The 16792-nt window shown below is 37.8% G+C and overlaps 1 protein-coding gene across 2 annotated transcripts in view; it reads right to left on the reverse strand.

Annotated features, from left to right (window-relative positions):
- Positions 1 to 16644, reverse strand: part of OGFOD1 (2-oxoglutarate and iron dependent oxygenase domain containing 1) — a 37850-nt gene extending 21206 nt beyond the window's left edge. The window contains exons 1-8 of one of the 2 annotated variants that reach the window (XM_074211278.1): positions 16387 to 16616; positions 14483 to 14628; positions 4125 to 4171; positions 2969 to 3069; positions 1624 to 1740; positions 780 to 871; positions 428 to 556; positions 60 to 173 (exon numbers count right to left, since the gene is read on the reverse strand). In XM_074211278.1, coding sequence (XP_074067379.1) covers positions 60 to 173; positions 428 to 556; positions 780 to 871; positions 1624 to 1740; positions 2969 to 3069; positions 4125 to 4171; positions 14483 to 14628; positions 16387 to 16543 — 903 coding nt within the window. In that variant the 5' untranslated portion in view covers positions 16544 to 16616. Of the gene's footprint in view, positions 1 to 59; positions 174 to 427; positions 557 to 779; positions 872 to 1623; positions 1741 to 2968; positions 3070 to 4124; positions 4172 to 14482; positions 14629 to 16386 lie in introns of both variants that reach the window. The other variant, XM_074211279.1, reaches the window with a different exon arrangement.
- Positions 16645 to 16792: the final 148 nt, after the last annotated feature.

The raw sequence follows: 16792 nt of genomic DNA on the forward strand, positions 1-16792 counted from the left end.
AAAATAAATACTATAACATGCAAAGCAATAAAGTTTTGAACATGTCTTTTTTGAGTCACCTTGAAAAATTCCTTCAACAGAATTTCAGATCGCTCCTCAAATTCCTCTTGAATTTGAGCCTGGGAATCAATGTCCATATAAACTGGATTAATCCATTCATACAAAATTTCACTCTGCAAAGAAAAAGGAAATAAAAGGAATGTATCTACCATGTCCTCAACAATTAATTCTTGCTCAAAGAGTTTGGGGCTCTGGTAAAGTACAGGTAAATTGACTAGTCACAAATTTTCCAGCCTCTAAGTGAATGTTGCAATATTTTTACATGAAAAGACAAACATCAACATTAGCCTTGCTGAAATAGTCAATTGGAAATTTAGGAAAATTTAGTGAAATAAGTGAACTAAAAATAAAGATAGCTTATTCTTACATCTCGTGGAATGTGAGGGCTACGAGATAAAAGGGGCTCAAAATAGCTTGAGGGTCTTGTCTGAGGAGGGCCATGAAACCAGCCACTTATAGCCAGTCGACATTTTCCTTCAGATAGAACTTCAGACACCTGAAAGAAAAAAATTAGGCAATGAGAAGAGATAATTAGAGATTAGCATGTGCAATCCACTTTTGTGTAAGTGCAGATGTTGTGTTCCAGAACACTACATTTTGATGTGAAAACAAAGGCACTTAATTTCATATTGGTTGGAAATAGGAACCTATTAAATTTAGCCTGATTTTAAAGGGATGTTTACTGATAGCTTGGTTCATTTGGATGTTGCTATCTTTACCTGGTGGTAGGATACTGGAGACACTTCAAAGAAAACCAAGGTGTTCCAAGATGGGATTAGAGATTTAACAATCTGCTTCGGCTGGAAATGTTCTATACAGAAGAAAGCACAACCACAAGTGTAGTTGACAAATACAATTAGGCATTACTATTTTCTTGTTTAGTTGATGTAATGATTATGCCCTTCAAATCCTAAAAACTTTTATCACTTATTCCTACCTGGCTTTTACTTCTTTAGGTTCCTAAGTCACTAAGGAAGTTATGTCCTCTCTCTGGGTCAGTTTCCTTTACTCTACAATAAAGGTGTTGAAATAAATAATCTTTAAGGTCCCTTCCACCTCTAATTGTAGAATTTGAGGATCTTAAAATGATAACAACTATCTTTCCAAAGGATAGCTGGTTTTAATGTTGGCATCTTCTTGGCTATTGTCCACATAGAAAGTATCTGATTATATGGCATAATCATGGAAATGAAAAATGATTTTATTCTGCACCTTTCCATTAAATAATGAATATGATTCAGAAGGTGAGATTGACTCTACCATAACTGATCTAATTATCTACCTTATATGTCTAGAATGACTTTAATTTCTCACTTAGAACTTAGCGGCCTGAGAGAATAAAGAGAGAGAGAGATCATAATTGCCCATACTAATGAAATAGCTTCTCCTACCTCACAAAGCACAGATTTATTTCCCTTCTAATTCAGTGACTCAGTGAATTAACAGAACTTGATTAATGGTCACATAGAAAAATGTGAAAGCTGAGTAAATTTCCTGGTTCCTTTTTGAAAAACACAGATGATGGCCCTGAGAGATAAAATGTGGGATTCTTATTTATCTTACCATCTGTATTGTACAGGTCCAAGGTACCACCAAGGCTCTTGTCCCAAGGAGGAACGAGATAAAGAATAAAAGCAAATCTTCTTCCCTCTAGTTCATCATCGTGGCATAGCAGGACATCTGCAATGGTATACAACTGAGTACCTGGCCTTACTTCACATATGTATTTGCAGCAGTTAATCTACACCAAATTAAATGCTTCTCTAGGTGACAGAGAATCTTTATTCTAGGTAGATGGCACAATGGAGAGAATGCTAGATTGGAGTCACGAAGACCCAAGTTGAAATCTAACCTCAGACATTTAACAGATATGTAATCCTGGGCAAGTTGTTTAATCTATCTACCTCAGTTTCATCTATAAAATGAGAATAATAATATTTTTCCTCTGCCCCCCCCAAAGTTGTTGAAAAGATAAAATGAGAAAAAATTCTAAAATTGTTTTATCTTAAAGCACTATATAAGTGCAAGCTATTACTATGATTATAATTTTTGAAATCGTGAATTTTAAAAAAGTCAATGTAACAGCATGGTATAGTAAAGAGCACTAGATTTAAAATCAGAAAGATCTGGGTTTAAATACTGATTCTATGGGGTAGCTAGGTGGCGCAGTGGATAAAGCACCGGCCCTGGAGTCAGGAGTACCTGGATTCAAATCCGGTCTCAGACACTTGATAATTACCTAGCTGTGTGGCCTTGGGCAAACCACTTAACCGCATTTGCCTTGCAAAAACCTTAAAAAAAAAATTAATACTGATTCTAAAATTGCTAACTAGCTGTGTGATTATAAACAAGTCCCTTTATCACAATGAATCTGTTTCTACATCTATAAAATATGAGTAATAGAATGTAGTCACATCACATACTCATTTAACTTATGCAACTATAAATACATTTGTCCTCTATTCTACTCAGTGAATGTGAGACATGAATGTCTGCCTTCTCCCACATCCATGATATGGCTTGCTACCTTTTGAACCCTGCCAATACCCAGAGCTCTGCAATAGTCAGAGGTACTAGGAAAGATGCATTGATGAGACAGACACTGGGTAGAGGAGTAGCAGTACTTGTTGAACTGTGGTTCCTATATGCAAAGCATTATATGGTTCACTCTGAAACTTCAAGTTCTTTTTGCTTATCCTCCATCCCAACCTAGGGATAAGTAATAAAGCAGGTACAGGAAGAAAAAACAATCATTCCCTCAAAGTGTACTGTCCTGGCAACAGGGAATAAATAAAACCTATCTTAGTGATTGGGGTCAAATCTCCCTGCCAAAAAAAAATGATGCTTTCCCCTAAGTATACTCATTAATAATATTCAATAAGGATTTAAACTTGAAATTTTTCCTCACCTGTATACTCATACTTAGCACAGAAGATATCAATGGTTGAGTCCAAGTCAATCTTAGAAATGTCAGAAAGCCATCTCCGGAAATCTTCAAACAGAACTTTCCTAAAAAGTGAAGGGTATCAATCATCATTTTATACACAGTATTTTGTATTCTTGATGTAGACCACAGCTGTTATTGTTTGGAGGCAGGGAAATAGGCCAGAGTAATTACCAAGTTCTTAGGATTTAATAGGGTCTACTTTTGAGTGGATACTCTTAGATATAAAGCAGACCAAAAAAATTAATATCCTCGAACAACCTAAACCAAAATGTCATATATGTTTAATGTAAAAATTACATGGATAGAATTAGTACATCAACATTAAACCTGAGCACAGCTTTAGATTTTGTAAGTCATAATGTATCTCATAAATCCTGAAGACACTACTCTTTAGATAAGCAACAGAACCAAAGTATTAAATGTGATTCCCTTAAATATCTGGCCCTACTATTCAATGTTAAGACCAGTTTCACAGACTTATTTCACAAAAAAGCTTTCTTTACTAAATCTGTGTCTGTGTTTCGGGAAAGCATTCACTCTAGTAAAGGCTTATTTCTTGCAATATTTTTCAATTCTTAACTATTCCCATTAGAGAAGTCATACAATCTATCTAGAAAAATTCCAAGATCACTAATTGATCAGTTTCTTTTTCTTGGATTCCAGTTTTCTGAGGGTTTAGAATCCTTTCATTATCTTCATACCTGTTTTGTGATTCTGTTCTCTAACTACAGAATTCTTTCTCCAGGGATTCTGTAAAAATCAAGGCTGTCCAAAATGTGGCCAGGCCATATGGGCCAGCAGTGCGATTTTATGCGGCTCCTTGTGGGTTTACTAAATGCTTTAGTAAAGGAAGCTGAGTTCCTGCAGAGCTCTCAGTAAAATGGCAAATCAAAATATATTATCTATTATTTCAATAAAAACTTTTAAAATTAAGGGTGGACCTGATGTAAATTATGAGGCAAAACTCTAAATAATATTAATATTTTTAAAAGAAAGGCACTAAAAAAAACCCCACAAAATATTACAAATTAACTAGTTAATCCAGGTCCCAGAGTTCAAGGCCTAGAAAAAGGGACTTTAGTTTACTGAGACTATGTACTAGGGTTACTTCATTTACCTTAAAGCAGAGATGTGAAGTTCGTCTCTATTCTTCAGATCATCTGACTTTGATAATGAAAAACAAAAAATTCCCAGACATTAAATATACAAGCAAATCATTTTATTCTTAGAACTTTGCTGATATAATTGAAAAGAGAAAATAATGGGTTGCCTGAGCTCAAGTACCTTATCTCCTCTGAACTCTGAACATAAAATCAATACTACTTAGTTTATTATTAAAGTGTTCCACTTTTAAATGTCTATCTTTAAATGTCAGCATTATAAATCCTGTGAAGGCAAGGACTGTTCCTTATCATTTCCTTGTATCCTTAAGAATATTGTGGGGCAGCTAGGTGGTGCAGTGAATAGAAACACTGACCCTGGAGTCAGGAGGACCTGAGTCCAAATCTGGTCTCAGACACTTAATAATACCTAGCTATGTGATCTTGGGCAAGTCACTTAAACCCATTGCCTAGCAAAACAACAACAAAAAAAGAGTACTGGGATACATATAAGCTATAGTTAGTGGCAAGAACATAGCCTTAAAAGTCAGACTGATCCAAGTTTAAATACCACTTTCAATACTTAATACTGACTGACATTTTAAAAAATTGGTTTAATGTGCATCCCCAAAATGATTGCCAGTGCCTTATCTTAGACTTTAAAATCTTTAAATGTAGAGGCTGTTACTGTTCCCTCTATATCTTGCCAAGTTTATAGCTGTGTTTATCAGTGCATTTGAAAATAAAAACTTTTTCTATTTTTCATCCAATCAGAATTATCAACTTAAAAACTATTAGCTCAGGTCTTAACAAATTTGTTTCAAATGTAAGAGCATGCCCAAAGATTTCAGGGACAAATGAATATTTATGTTTTTGAAAAAAAAAACTGAGAAAAAAAAGGATGTTAAAGTGTTACAAATTAGGACAATCTCAAGTTAAGGTTCAAATACGGGCTACAGATGAATGTCAAAAAAAAGCTTTGGAGAGGTTCAAAGGGAACCAGACTCACTCAAGATGATACTTCCTGAACCATAAAAGAGCAGAACCTTGGGGGCCAAAGGCCCTACCCCAAGTACAATGTATTTCCCTCCCTTTTGTTTGTACAAGAATGAAATCTTGCATGAACTGAGGCTGAGTGAGATGAGCAGAACCAGAAGGACATTGTATACCCTAACAGCAACATGGGGGTGATGATCAACCTTAATGGATTTGCTCATTCCATCAGTGTAACAATCAGGCACAATTTTGGGGTATCTGTGATGGAGAATACCATTTGTATCCAGAGAAACAATTGTGGAGTTTGAACAAAGACCAAAGCCTATTACTTTTAATTTTTAAAAAAATTATCTTATGTAATTTTGCTATCTCTTATACTTTATTTTTCTTCCTTAAGGGTATGATTTCTCTCTTATCACATTCAACTTAGATCAATGTATACCATGGAAGCAGTGTAAAGACTAACAGACTGCCTTCTGTGGGCGGTGGGGGGGAGGGAAGCAAGATTAGGGGGAAAATTGTAAAATTCAAAAGAAATAAAATCTTTCTTTCATTTTTTTTTAGGTTTTTGCAAGGCAAACGGGGGTTAAGTGGCTTGCCCAAGGCCACACAGCTAGGTAATTATTAAGTGTCTGAGACCGGATTTGAACCCAGGTACTCCTGACTCCAGGGCTGGTGCTTTTTCCACCATGCCATCTAGCCACCCCAATCTTTTATTTAAAAAAAATAAAAAAGAATGAAATGCAAAGACTCTCTAGCTGGGTCACTACTACTAGAATTAAAAGACTGTAGTTTTTCTTTCTTTTAAAAAACTGTTTTATTGATATCTTTCTTCACTCTAGTTTCATCACAATAAGCCTCACCCCACTTCAAAGATAACCATAGTAGCTGGTGGCACAATAGGCAAGAGTTCATCCTAGAGTCAGAAAATTTGAATTCAAATCTGGTCTCAGATACTAGTTGTGTGATCTGGGCAAATCATTTACCCGTTTGCCTCAGTTTCCTCATCTATAAAATTGGGATAATAAGCACCTACTTTTCAGGGTTGTAGAGAGGATTAAAAGAGATAATAATACTAAATGCTTATTAGCACACTGTCTGGCACATAGTAAGTGCTTTGTAAATATTATCCATTAGATTGTAAACTCCTTTAGGGGAGGGATTGATTAGCTTTTGTCTCTTTTTTATATAAGCCCAATAGTCAGCACAATGCCTTGATAAATGATATGTGATTAATATTTATTGATTATAACAAGTAAAAAAAGTTAAATAAAACTAAGTCTTTATGGTAAAAAAAAAGTGATCATATTTCACAGAATTTACAATTATGTGACTGAAAGACTGTTTCCGTGAGTTTTTGAAGCCAAGATTAATCAATATAATTGCAAGGAGTACACCTTCCTTTTAATCTTTTTTGATTATATATTGTATTTGATTGCTCTCTTGGCTGTACTTATTCTATTCCAAATTCATTCATATGTCTTAGTCACTTTCTGTTGCACAAAATACTCCATCATAATCATAATACCAAAATCTGTTCAGCTATATCTTCATCCATGGGACCCACTTTGTTTCCCAGTTTTGTTACTGCTGCTGTTACTACAACAAAAAAATTCTTGTTAATGAAAAGATAAATATAATCGTCTTTGTTTGCCATTGTTCTTTTTGGCATACCTGTCTAAAAGCAAGGATCAATGGACAAAATACACAAAGAGTTTAGAGACTTTTGTCACATAATTCCAAAATGTTTTTCAAAACAGCAGATCAATTCACAGACCCACTAAATTTTCCCACAGTTCCTCCAACACTGTTTCCACTTTTTAATCTCCTTTAACATGTTGATAAAATGTATCCTTTGGAAAGTGTATCCTTTAAGAGAAAAACCTTATTAGTGATTTCAAATTTTTTTTCATATGATTATTCATATGATCACAGTTTACATTTATTTCTTTGAAATCGCTGGACTATCACATCTTGGACATATAGTCATACAGTCACATGTCAATTCACTGTCTTAGATCTGTGACTTTTTTTGGAGCATAAGGTGGCATATATATATTTTTTATATAAATATTTTGTTTTTTTCCCAATTACATACAAGGATAGTTTTTATTTATTTTGCAAGGTTTTGAGTTTTATAATTTTTCTCCCTCTCTCCCTTTCCTTCCTCTTCCCCAACAGAAAGCAATCCAATATAGGCTCTACATTTGTAACCATACTAAACATTGATCAAAATTGAACGTGTTGTGAAAGAAGAATCCAGATCTGTGTCTTTTATCAAAAATACTTAATGCAAAGATTTTTTTTTCTATTTTACAGATTGTCTCCTTAATGTAGTTGAATCGTTTTGCTTGTGTAAATTTTTAAATAATCAAAATTGTTTATTTTAATTTTGTGAGACTCTTTGTCCCTTGTTTGGTGATGAATTCTCCCCTAACCATTATCTGTAAAAAGGACATTCTATCATTCCTTTAATTTAAAAAATATATATACAATCATTTTAAATTTAGGTTTACCCATCTAAAACTTAATTGTAGCAGAGTTAGGATGCTAGTCTAATGATATATTTTTTCTTGCCAAACTGCTTTTATTATTCCCAGGAGTTCTTGTTGAATTAGGAAGTTTTTTCCTCATTGGCTTGTAATACTAATTATTAGAAAAAAGACTTTCTTCCCAATTACTTTAACCTTTCTTTATGTGTATAGTTGTATTTACATCAGTACTGAGAATATCTTGCTATGTTAACTTTTGGATATTTTATGTATTTTAGAGTTATTCTGAATTGAATATATTGTTTAGATCATTAACACAGTGATTATTTGGGGGAGGGGATTTTGTATCCTGTTATTTTTTTTTTATTAGTTTTTACAAGGCAATGGGGTTAAGTGGCTTGCCCAAGGCCACACAACTAGGTAATTATTAAGTGTCTGAGGCTGTATTTGAACTCAGGTACTCCTGACTCCAGGGCTGGCACTCTTTCCACTGCGCCACCTAGCCGCCCCTTCCTGTTATATTATTAAAGATATTAACTACTTTATTAGTGTCGTCAGTTTTTTGGATTTCTAAATCACCAACAAATAGGTATAATTTTACTTCATCTTTGTCAATGTTTAGACCTTTAATTTTTCTATCTTATTGCTATCATCAGTAGTTCTAGTAAAAGTGGAATAAGGGATGAATCTGTTTCAGATAGCCCTTGAATTTACATACAGACTTTCAGTCAAATTTTAAAAGGGTTTTTCCAAATCTAAGCTTTTAAAAAATATTTTACATAAATATGAATGCTATATTCTGTTACAGTTATTTTGTATTGATTGATATAAATTCTGGTTTTGGGGGGTAACTTATAATTTAATCATTCTAATTGCATTCCTAATGTTAAATCATCCTTATATAACCTGATATAAATTCAGTTTGGTAATTCTGGGGTGATGTTATATCTTGAGTAAGATGTAAATAAAACTTTTCCATCTAAAGTCTTTGGTGATTTTTTTAAGTTTTTTTTTTTCAAGGCAATGGGGTTAAGTGGCTTGCCCAAGGCCACATGCCTAGGTAATTATTAAGTGTCTGAGGTCGGATTTGAACCCAGGTACTCCTGACTCCAAGGCCTTGCACTATTCACTGCACCACCTAGCTGCCCCGTCTTTGGTGATATTGATCAAAAATTCTTTCTCCTTTATCCCACTCCACTTCCCTTAAGAAGATCATATTAATTTCACTAAGGTAAAAATAGCTTTAATTATTTCAAAATTTTATTAGCATAAGATTAATTAATCTTTAAATGTTTCATAAAATTCACTTGAAAATTCATTTGACCAGATTTTCTTTTCGTAGTCCAACTATGGCTTGCTCAATTTTTCTGAGACTTAGTTGTTTTTAGATCTCTTTCTTGTAAATTAGTTTAAATGCAAACAGACTATAGGTCTGCCATGCCCTTCTACTGGGTTACAGGCAGTCACATCTTGGAGCACTGACCACTTCAATGCCTGTCTGCCTTCCCTACCCTCTCCTTCTTGCCCTAGAACAATTCTACCCAGTGATAAAGCCCTGTGAACAATGAATACCCTACCCTGTATCCATTCCTCATTAACATAATTCCCAACTGATTTTTTTGTTTTTTACTTTATTTATTTATTTATTCTTATTTTGTACAAATGTTTTTTATACATTACTAAAATATTCTTTTTTAAGAGTAAACATAATACCCCCTCCTGCCCGAAAATATAGACCTGCATGAGTGATAAAGGGGAGAGAAAAAATTAAAATTAAAATTAAAAAAAAATAGTAATAATAATTGTAGATATGGCCAGGTGGTGCAGTAGATGGAGCACCGGCCCTGGAGCCAGGAGCATCTGAGCCCAAATCCGGCCCCATACACCCAACAATCACTCAGCTGTGTGACTCCATGCAAGCCACCCCAACCCCACTGCCCTGCAAAAAACAAAACAAAAAAAAGAGTCAAACTAGAATAAAATAGTAATAATAATAATAATAATAGGGGAGGCCAGGTGGCGGACAGAGCACTGGCCCTTGAGCCAGGAGCACCTGGGTCCAAATCTGGCCTCAGACACTCAACAATCACCCAGTTATGTGGCCCCAGGCAGGCCACCCAGGCCCATTTGCCCTTCAATCCCTCTCCCCAAAATATAATAATACAAAATGTGCTTCAGTCTGTGTTCCAACACCACCAATTGTCGCAGGTGGATCACATTCTTTATGATAAGTCCATCACAAAAAGTTACTTCCATATTTTTCCACCTTTGCCATTGCTGATCACAACTCCCTCCACCTAGACTTCTCTACTACCATGTACTATATTTTCTCTCTCCTTTCACTCTGACTCTGTTGTAGGGTAGCTGAGTGGTGCAGCAGACAGATCCCCGGCCCTGGGGCCAAGAGGCCCCAAGCCCACATACCACTCCTTAGGCCCGGCATCCACCCGGCCCTATGGTCCCAGACAGGCCATTAAATCCCAGCCCCTTGCAAGAAGTAAAAAAGAAAATGTATTATATCTGACCACTCTCCCCCCCATGGTCCATCCTCTCCTCCATCACTCACATCACCCCCCCCCTTCTTCTTACTCCAGATGTCTATACCCCACTGAGTATATATGCTGTTTCCTCTCCTAGCCACCTCTGATGACAGTGAAGATTCCCTCATTCCCCCTTCCATATCATTGCAATAGCTCATTTTAATAAAGAAAAATCTTATTATATGAAATATCTTAGCCTATTCCTCCTCTCCTTTTTTTCTTTCTCCCATTACATTTCCCTTTTATCTATTGACTCCATTTTTACACCACATTATCTCTTCAAATTCAGCTTTCCTGTGCTTCAACTTTAAAAGCTCCTTCTATCTGCTCTATTAAATGAGAAGGTTCATATGAGTATTATCAGTATCATTTTTCTATATAGGAAGACATGTAGTTCCTCATATTTTCCCCTTTTCCTCCACTCTCTATGCTTCACCTGAGTCCAGTATTTGAAGATCAAACCTTCTGTTCAGCTCTGGCCATTCCAACAGGAACATTTGAAATTCCCCTGGTTCATTGAAAGTCCATCTTTTTCCCTGGAAAAGGACATTCAGTTTTGCTGGGTAGTTGATTCTCAGTTGCATTCTAAGCTCTTTTGCCTTCTGGAATATTATATTCCAAGCCCTACGAGCTTTTAATGTAGTTACTGCTAAGTTCTGTGTGTTTCTGACTGCAGCGCCACGATATCTGAATTATGTCCTTCTGGCTGCTTGTAATATTTTCTCTTTGACTTGGGAGTTCTGGAACTTGGTTATAATATTCCTGGGGGTTGGTTTTTTTTGGATCTCTTTCTCAGGGGGATCTGTGGATTCTCTCCATTTCTATTTTGCCCTCTGCTTCTAGGATATCAGGGCAATTTTCCTGTAGTAATTCTTTGAAAATGATGTCAAAGCTCTTTTCCTGATCATGACTTTCAGGTATTCCAATAATTTTTAAATTATCTTTCCTAAATCTGTTTTCCATAGCAGTTGTTTTTTCAATGAGATGTTTCATATTTTCTTCTAATTTTTCATTTCTTTTGGTTTTGAAGTATTGTGTCCTGATTTCTCGTAAAATCAGCAGTCTCCCTCAGTTCCATTCTTTGTCTGAAGAAATCCTTCAGAGAGCTTTCTTATCTCTTTTTCCATCTGGCCAATTCTGCTTTTTAAAGCATTCTTCTCCTCAATAACTTTTTGAACTGTTTTATCCATTTGACCTATGCTAGTTTTTAACATGTTATTTTCTTCACCATTTTTCTGGATCTCCTTGACTAAGCTGCTAACTTCTTTTTCATGTTTTTCCTGCATCTCTCTCATTTCTTTTCCCAATTTTTCTTCTACCTCCCTCACTTGATTTTCAAAGTCTTTTTTTTGAGCTCTGTCATAGTCTAAACCCAATTTCTGTTTTCCTTGGAGTCTTTAGATGCAGGAGCTTGTGCTTCCTCATCTTCTGATTGAGTGTTTTGATCCTTCTTGGGATCACAGGCAAAGTAATTCTCAATGGTGTTCCTCTTTTTTCTCTGCTAGTCATTTCCCCAGCCTGCGCCTGGTTTTGGGGTGCTTTCTGAGCTTTTGAGTATTACCAATAATGTGTGAGGCTCTTTCTTTCCTCCTGGTCTGTGGATGACCATAAGCACACCCCTCTGCCACTGGGCTGAGGTGGGTGGGCCCTACTGTTCTATGGGGGGCCTAGACTGCGATCAGGCTCTGAATGTGCTCAGAACCCCAGAGTCCTGTTCCAGGGACAGAGGACAGAGCTCAGCAGTCTCTCTTCACTCCCTTCCCTAGGCTCAGCACTCATGCCCTGGGGGCTCCTGCTTACTGGCTCTGGTGGCTTCCGGTTCTTGGATTTGGGTTGCTGCAGCCATGCTGCTCACTGAGTGCCCTGAGGGCTGGGCTTCACGTGCTCGCTCTGGCAGAGGTACCCCCACTGATCCCCCAAGTTGTGCCCAGTGCTCCCTGGGGGGTAGGTCAGGAAACTGCCCTTGCTGCTGTGAGCTGTGGCTCCCAGCATCCTGGGGCTGCCTCTGGGAGGCTGAAGTTCTTTTGCTCTGGCAGGCCACCCCTCCAAGCCAGGGAGCAGAGCCTTTCTGCTCTTTTCAGGTTACCTTGAGTAGGAGAACTGCCTCACTGGATCCCTCTGTGAGTTCTGTCTCTTGAAAATTTAGTTAGAGTCCTTAGTTTATAAGTTTTAAGAGAGAGCATCTAAGAGAAGATCCTCTCTTGTCGCCATCTTGGTTCCGCCTCCCCCAACTGATTTTTGAATAGTTTGCAATTTTTCAAATCTGGTTTTCCATCTTCCACTAAATTTTCCTTTTTTTCCATCTTCTTCAATGTCACCTGCTTTCCTGCTCCAACCTCCAATTATTAAATTACCCAACCCTTGCACTGTGCTCTAGGGAATGACTACTTTACAAAGTGATAGTGGTGGTAGTGATGGTGAGCCTGTTCTTCACCCTAACTGGGACCTCCCATCTCTTCATCTGTTTCTTTCCTACATCACCACTCCTGAATAGCTACATTTCCATTCCCTGTCTTAAACCTGAGGTAAATCAGTTTGATGATGATGATGATCTTCTTTATTTTAGAGAATAAAAAGGGCAGGTCAAATTTGTAACACTGCCTGTTTTAGTATGGTTCTCAACCAGTCCGATTATAAGTGGCAGCTACAGATCTGGCTGTTGGGATGTAGTCTGCTGACCCATACTCATAACAGAGAAGATCTTGATCTTCTAAATCCCAGTCTAAGATTACCCTCAACATTCACTGTCTCTGTTTCTCCTCACATTGTGATTGAAGCTGGAAAGGATCACAAAGATTGGGTATACTGCAAGTTTATGTTATATAATCTTAAATGGGTCCTCACTACAGCTAGGTAATCTTCTCTGACTCCTTTTTCCACATGGCAGCTTCTCCAAATCTTTTCATCCTTCCTCAAAACTCCCATGATTCTTCTTCCTCCCTAATAAGTACAGAGCTTTGCCTGAGAACCTAAACATGATGTCTTACTCATCCTTTCAAAAAGCTCATGTGATCATCATCATTAGTTATCATTCTTATATTTCTTCTCCCTTTGTGGCCACTCTTTGAGATGACTATCTACAGTGAAGTTGCCTCTGTTTCCTCTTGTTTCACTTTCTTAACTCTACAGTCTGGCTTCCAACCTCATCATCCAACTGAAACTGTTCTCTTCAAAGTTACTAGTGACCTTTTAACTGCAAAATCTAATGATCTTTTCTCAAGCTTCATAGCTTCTGACATCTGATCACCCTTCTAGCTCTTGAAACACTTCTCTCTAGTTTTCATGAAACTATATTCTCTCCTGGTTCTCCTCTTGTGTCTTCCTTTGTTAGATATTGAGCTTCCATGTTATGTCCAATAATAATAGGTATTGTCAAAGGTTCTATCTTAGACTTTTTTCTTCTGCTTGATCTCATCAACTCCCATTATTTCAATTATCATCTTTGAAGACAACTCTCAGATCTACATTTCTAGTCCTCACCTCTCTCCTGATCTATAGATTGTGTTTGCATTTAAACTAATTTACTGGCAAGAGATCTTAAAACAACCAAGTCTTAGAAAAATTGAGCTTAAATATTCCAAATGAGAACTTGCCATAGTTGTTTCAAATCTAATTTTCCCAATTATTTCTTCAACTCTGTATTTAATTTGATACTTATCTTTCTATTAGATTTTTAGAGCTCTAAAAGAGCATATCAGTTCCCTTCCATTATTATGTAATTATCAATACTTCACAGTTCTGTTAGCTTTTAAGAACTCATTAATAATGCATTTGGTGCACATATACTTACTTGTTTTGCTGTGTTTGAGGCCCAAATTGACACACTGAATTTTTATTATTGACTTATTTAAAAATCATCATTTTAACTATTAGAATCCAGTCACTGTGTCATCAAACTATTTACAAGTATTTAGGTAACACATTTATACATGTAGGAATTATGTTCATATGTACATGTCACTTGAATATCAAAACAAGTGTATGAAAAGCCTACTGCAAATATTATTATTACTTATTTGTAGATGAGGAAAAAAGTTTAGGGAAGCTAAGTAATTCACCCCAAAGTCAGAGGGTTACAAATGACCACAGCTAAGATTCAAATGTCATGTCAATAAAATCTAAGTTTTTGTAATCTACCATGCTGCTAATCTACTGTGAAGCTAAATCAGACATACATAAACGAGAAAAAAGAAGTATATTTCTTATGCTACAATTGTGCCCAAAGTACCAAAATTAAAAACAAGATAACCACAGTAACCTTCTAAATGAACCGGTTGAACCTTGACTTTTAAGGACTTAAGACTTTTTTTTTAATATAAGAAGCATAAATGGTTTGTGAATACATACCTGTTTGAATTTGTACAAGTCATTGCATTTCTCATGGAAATTTAAATCCATAAGTTCCTTGTGAAGTCCTTCCAAGAAAGTTTGGCATTGGAGGAAGTTTGGGATCACACAGTGATGGAATGGATCTGGGTCCATGACTATGGCATCTTTCATAAAAGAAAACAGTTAATATTTAACTGGGAAATTTTTTGAATAGGATTTAAGGGGAAATGAAGGATAGTAAATAAAATTTCATAGTCTAAAATTCAGAGAAAGAATTAGTGGTCTTGGGGCAACTAGATGGAGCAGTGGATAGAGCATGGCCCTGAAGCCAGGAGGACTTGAGTTCAAATCTGGCCTCAGACACTTAATAACTACCCAAGTCACTTAACCACATTGCCTTAAATAAATTAAAAAAAAATGTGGAAAGAATTAGTGGTTTTTCTATCCTATATTCTGTTATAGTTCATTTCCCCTATTCCTTGGAGCTTTAGCCAGTTTATGCATTATTCTTTCTTAATTCTTATCTTACATTTATTTACCCAATCTAAACCATCCCCAACCACTTAATGGACATTATGAACTGGAAATCCTGGGGAATCTTAAACTCAATTTCATTTCAAACTGAACTCATTAACTTTCGCTCCCAAAACCTTCCCTTCCCTTTTTCTCTCAGTTACCTAGGGTAACAACTTAGGTGTTATCAATTCTCACAAGAAATTTTATCCTTGGGGCAGCTAGGTCTTGCAGTGGATAGATCATGGGGTCCTGGAGACAGGAAGACTTGAATTCAAATCTAGCCTCAGACTTTTAATAATTACCTAGCTGTGTGACCTTGGGCAAGTCACTTAATCCCACTGTCTTGCAAAAACTTAAAAAAAGAAAGAAATCTTATCAACATATCTAAGATATATTCCTCTTTTCTTCTCCAAAACTTCCGCTACTCTTTATGCAAACCTCACGTGTAGATTCTAACAGCCTAATGGTTGGCTTCCCTGAGTCCTCTGCATGCCAATCTATCCACCAACCAATTGTCAAAATGATCTTTCTAAAGTGAAGGTCTGACCACAACACCCCCTCACTCTTTTTTTTTTTTTAGTTTTACTTCCTATTCTCTGGTTGGCTTTTAAAGCCTTTTTCATAATCTGGCCTACTCCTCTCTTTCCAGTTGTTTTACATTTTATTCCTTTCTATATAGTCTGATTTATTGATACTGGCTTCCTAGCATGTAACATTTAATCTCTTCCTTCTATGCATTTTTCACTGGTTGTTCTCATGCCTGGAATTTGTGGTCTCTGCCTCCTTACTTCCTTCAAGACTCACCTACAATCCCACCTTCTACAAGTCCTCTTTTACACTCTGCCTTCCCTCTGAAATAACCCCCTTCGGTTTATCCTGTCTACATCTTGTTTGTACAAGTTATTCACAGGTTGTCTTTCCCATTCCATGGTGAATTCCTCGAGGATAGAGCCTGTTTTGGGCTTTTCTTTTCAATCTCCTATGCTTACTCCCTTGGCTTGACAATCTTGATTCCTGCAGTCTGTCCTCTCATTCATACAACTGAGGTTGACTAAGCATATATACAGGACTTTGTGAGGACACATTTAAAATGCCTGGTGCACCTCCCATCAAGGAGGAATAAATAAAGGGCTGGCTCCTTCTTTAGGTCCCAAAATGAAGTGTCTCGAGGGTGGCGGGGCCATCAGAGCAAGCTCCCCGGCATAAAACCAGAGAACTCAGGCCCCTGGTCCAAGGCAAGGATCAGCCACCTGCGGGGGGGCCGTGCGAATTCGCACCAAGAAGCGGGAGTGTCAGGGAGGCTTCAAGGAGGTCGCACCGCAGGTTCCCCCGCCGACTGTCCCTCCCCTCCCCCCCGAGCCCCGGGCAGCGGCAGCTGCGACCACCGCGCGCCCGGACGCGGTTACCGTGACTGAATTTCTCCCTCCGGCCCCAGGCCTCGGCCGCCTGCCTTCTCAGCGGCTCCTCGCGGAGAGCGGCCGAGAACTCCGCGGCCAGCTCCCGCTTCCCCTTCTTCTTCCCTTCGGAGCCGGGCCCCGGGTCCGCGCGCCGCTTTCCGCTCATGCCTCGGGTGGCCTGGCTCTCCGCGCCGGGGAACGCGACCGGTCCCAAGCCATGAGGCTCCGGCGGCTCGGCCCCGATACTACAAGCCCTAGAATGCCCCGGCGCTAGCGAGGTGCCCAATGGGAACGAGAAAGCGGGGGGAAGAGGCGGGGCCTGGCTGCCCTTGCCAATGGGTGCCTCCGGCGGTGCGAGGGCCCTGCTCCCATTGGCCGCGAGGCGCCCCGGCCCCGGAGACGAGCTCCCTTCTGT

Source organism: Macrotis lagotis, chromosome 1 (assembly GCF_037893015.1).
Source record: "Macrotis lagotis isolate mMagLag1 chromosome 1, bilby.v1.9.chrom.fasta, whole genome shotgun sequence".
NCBI lineage: Eukaryota > Metazoa > Chordata > Mammalia > Peramelemorphia > Peramelidae > Macrotis > Macrotis lagotis.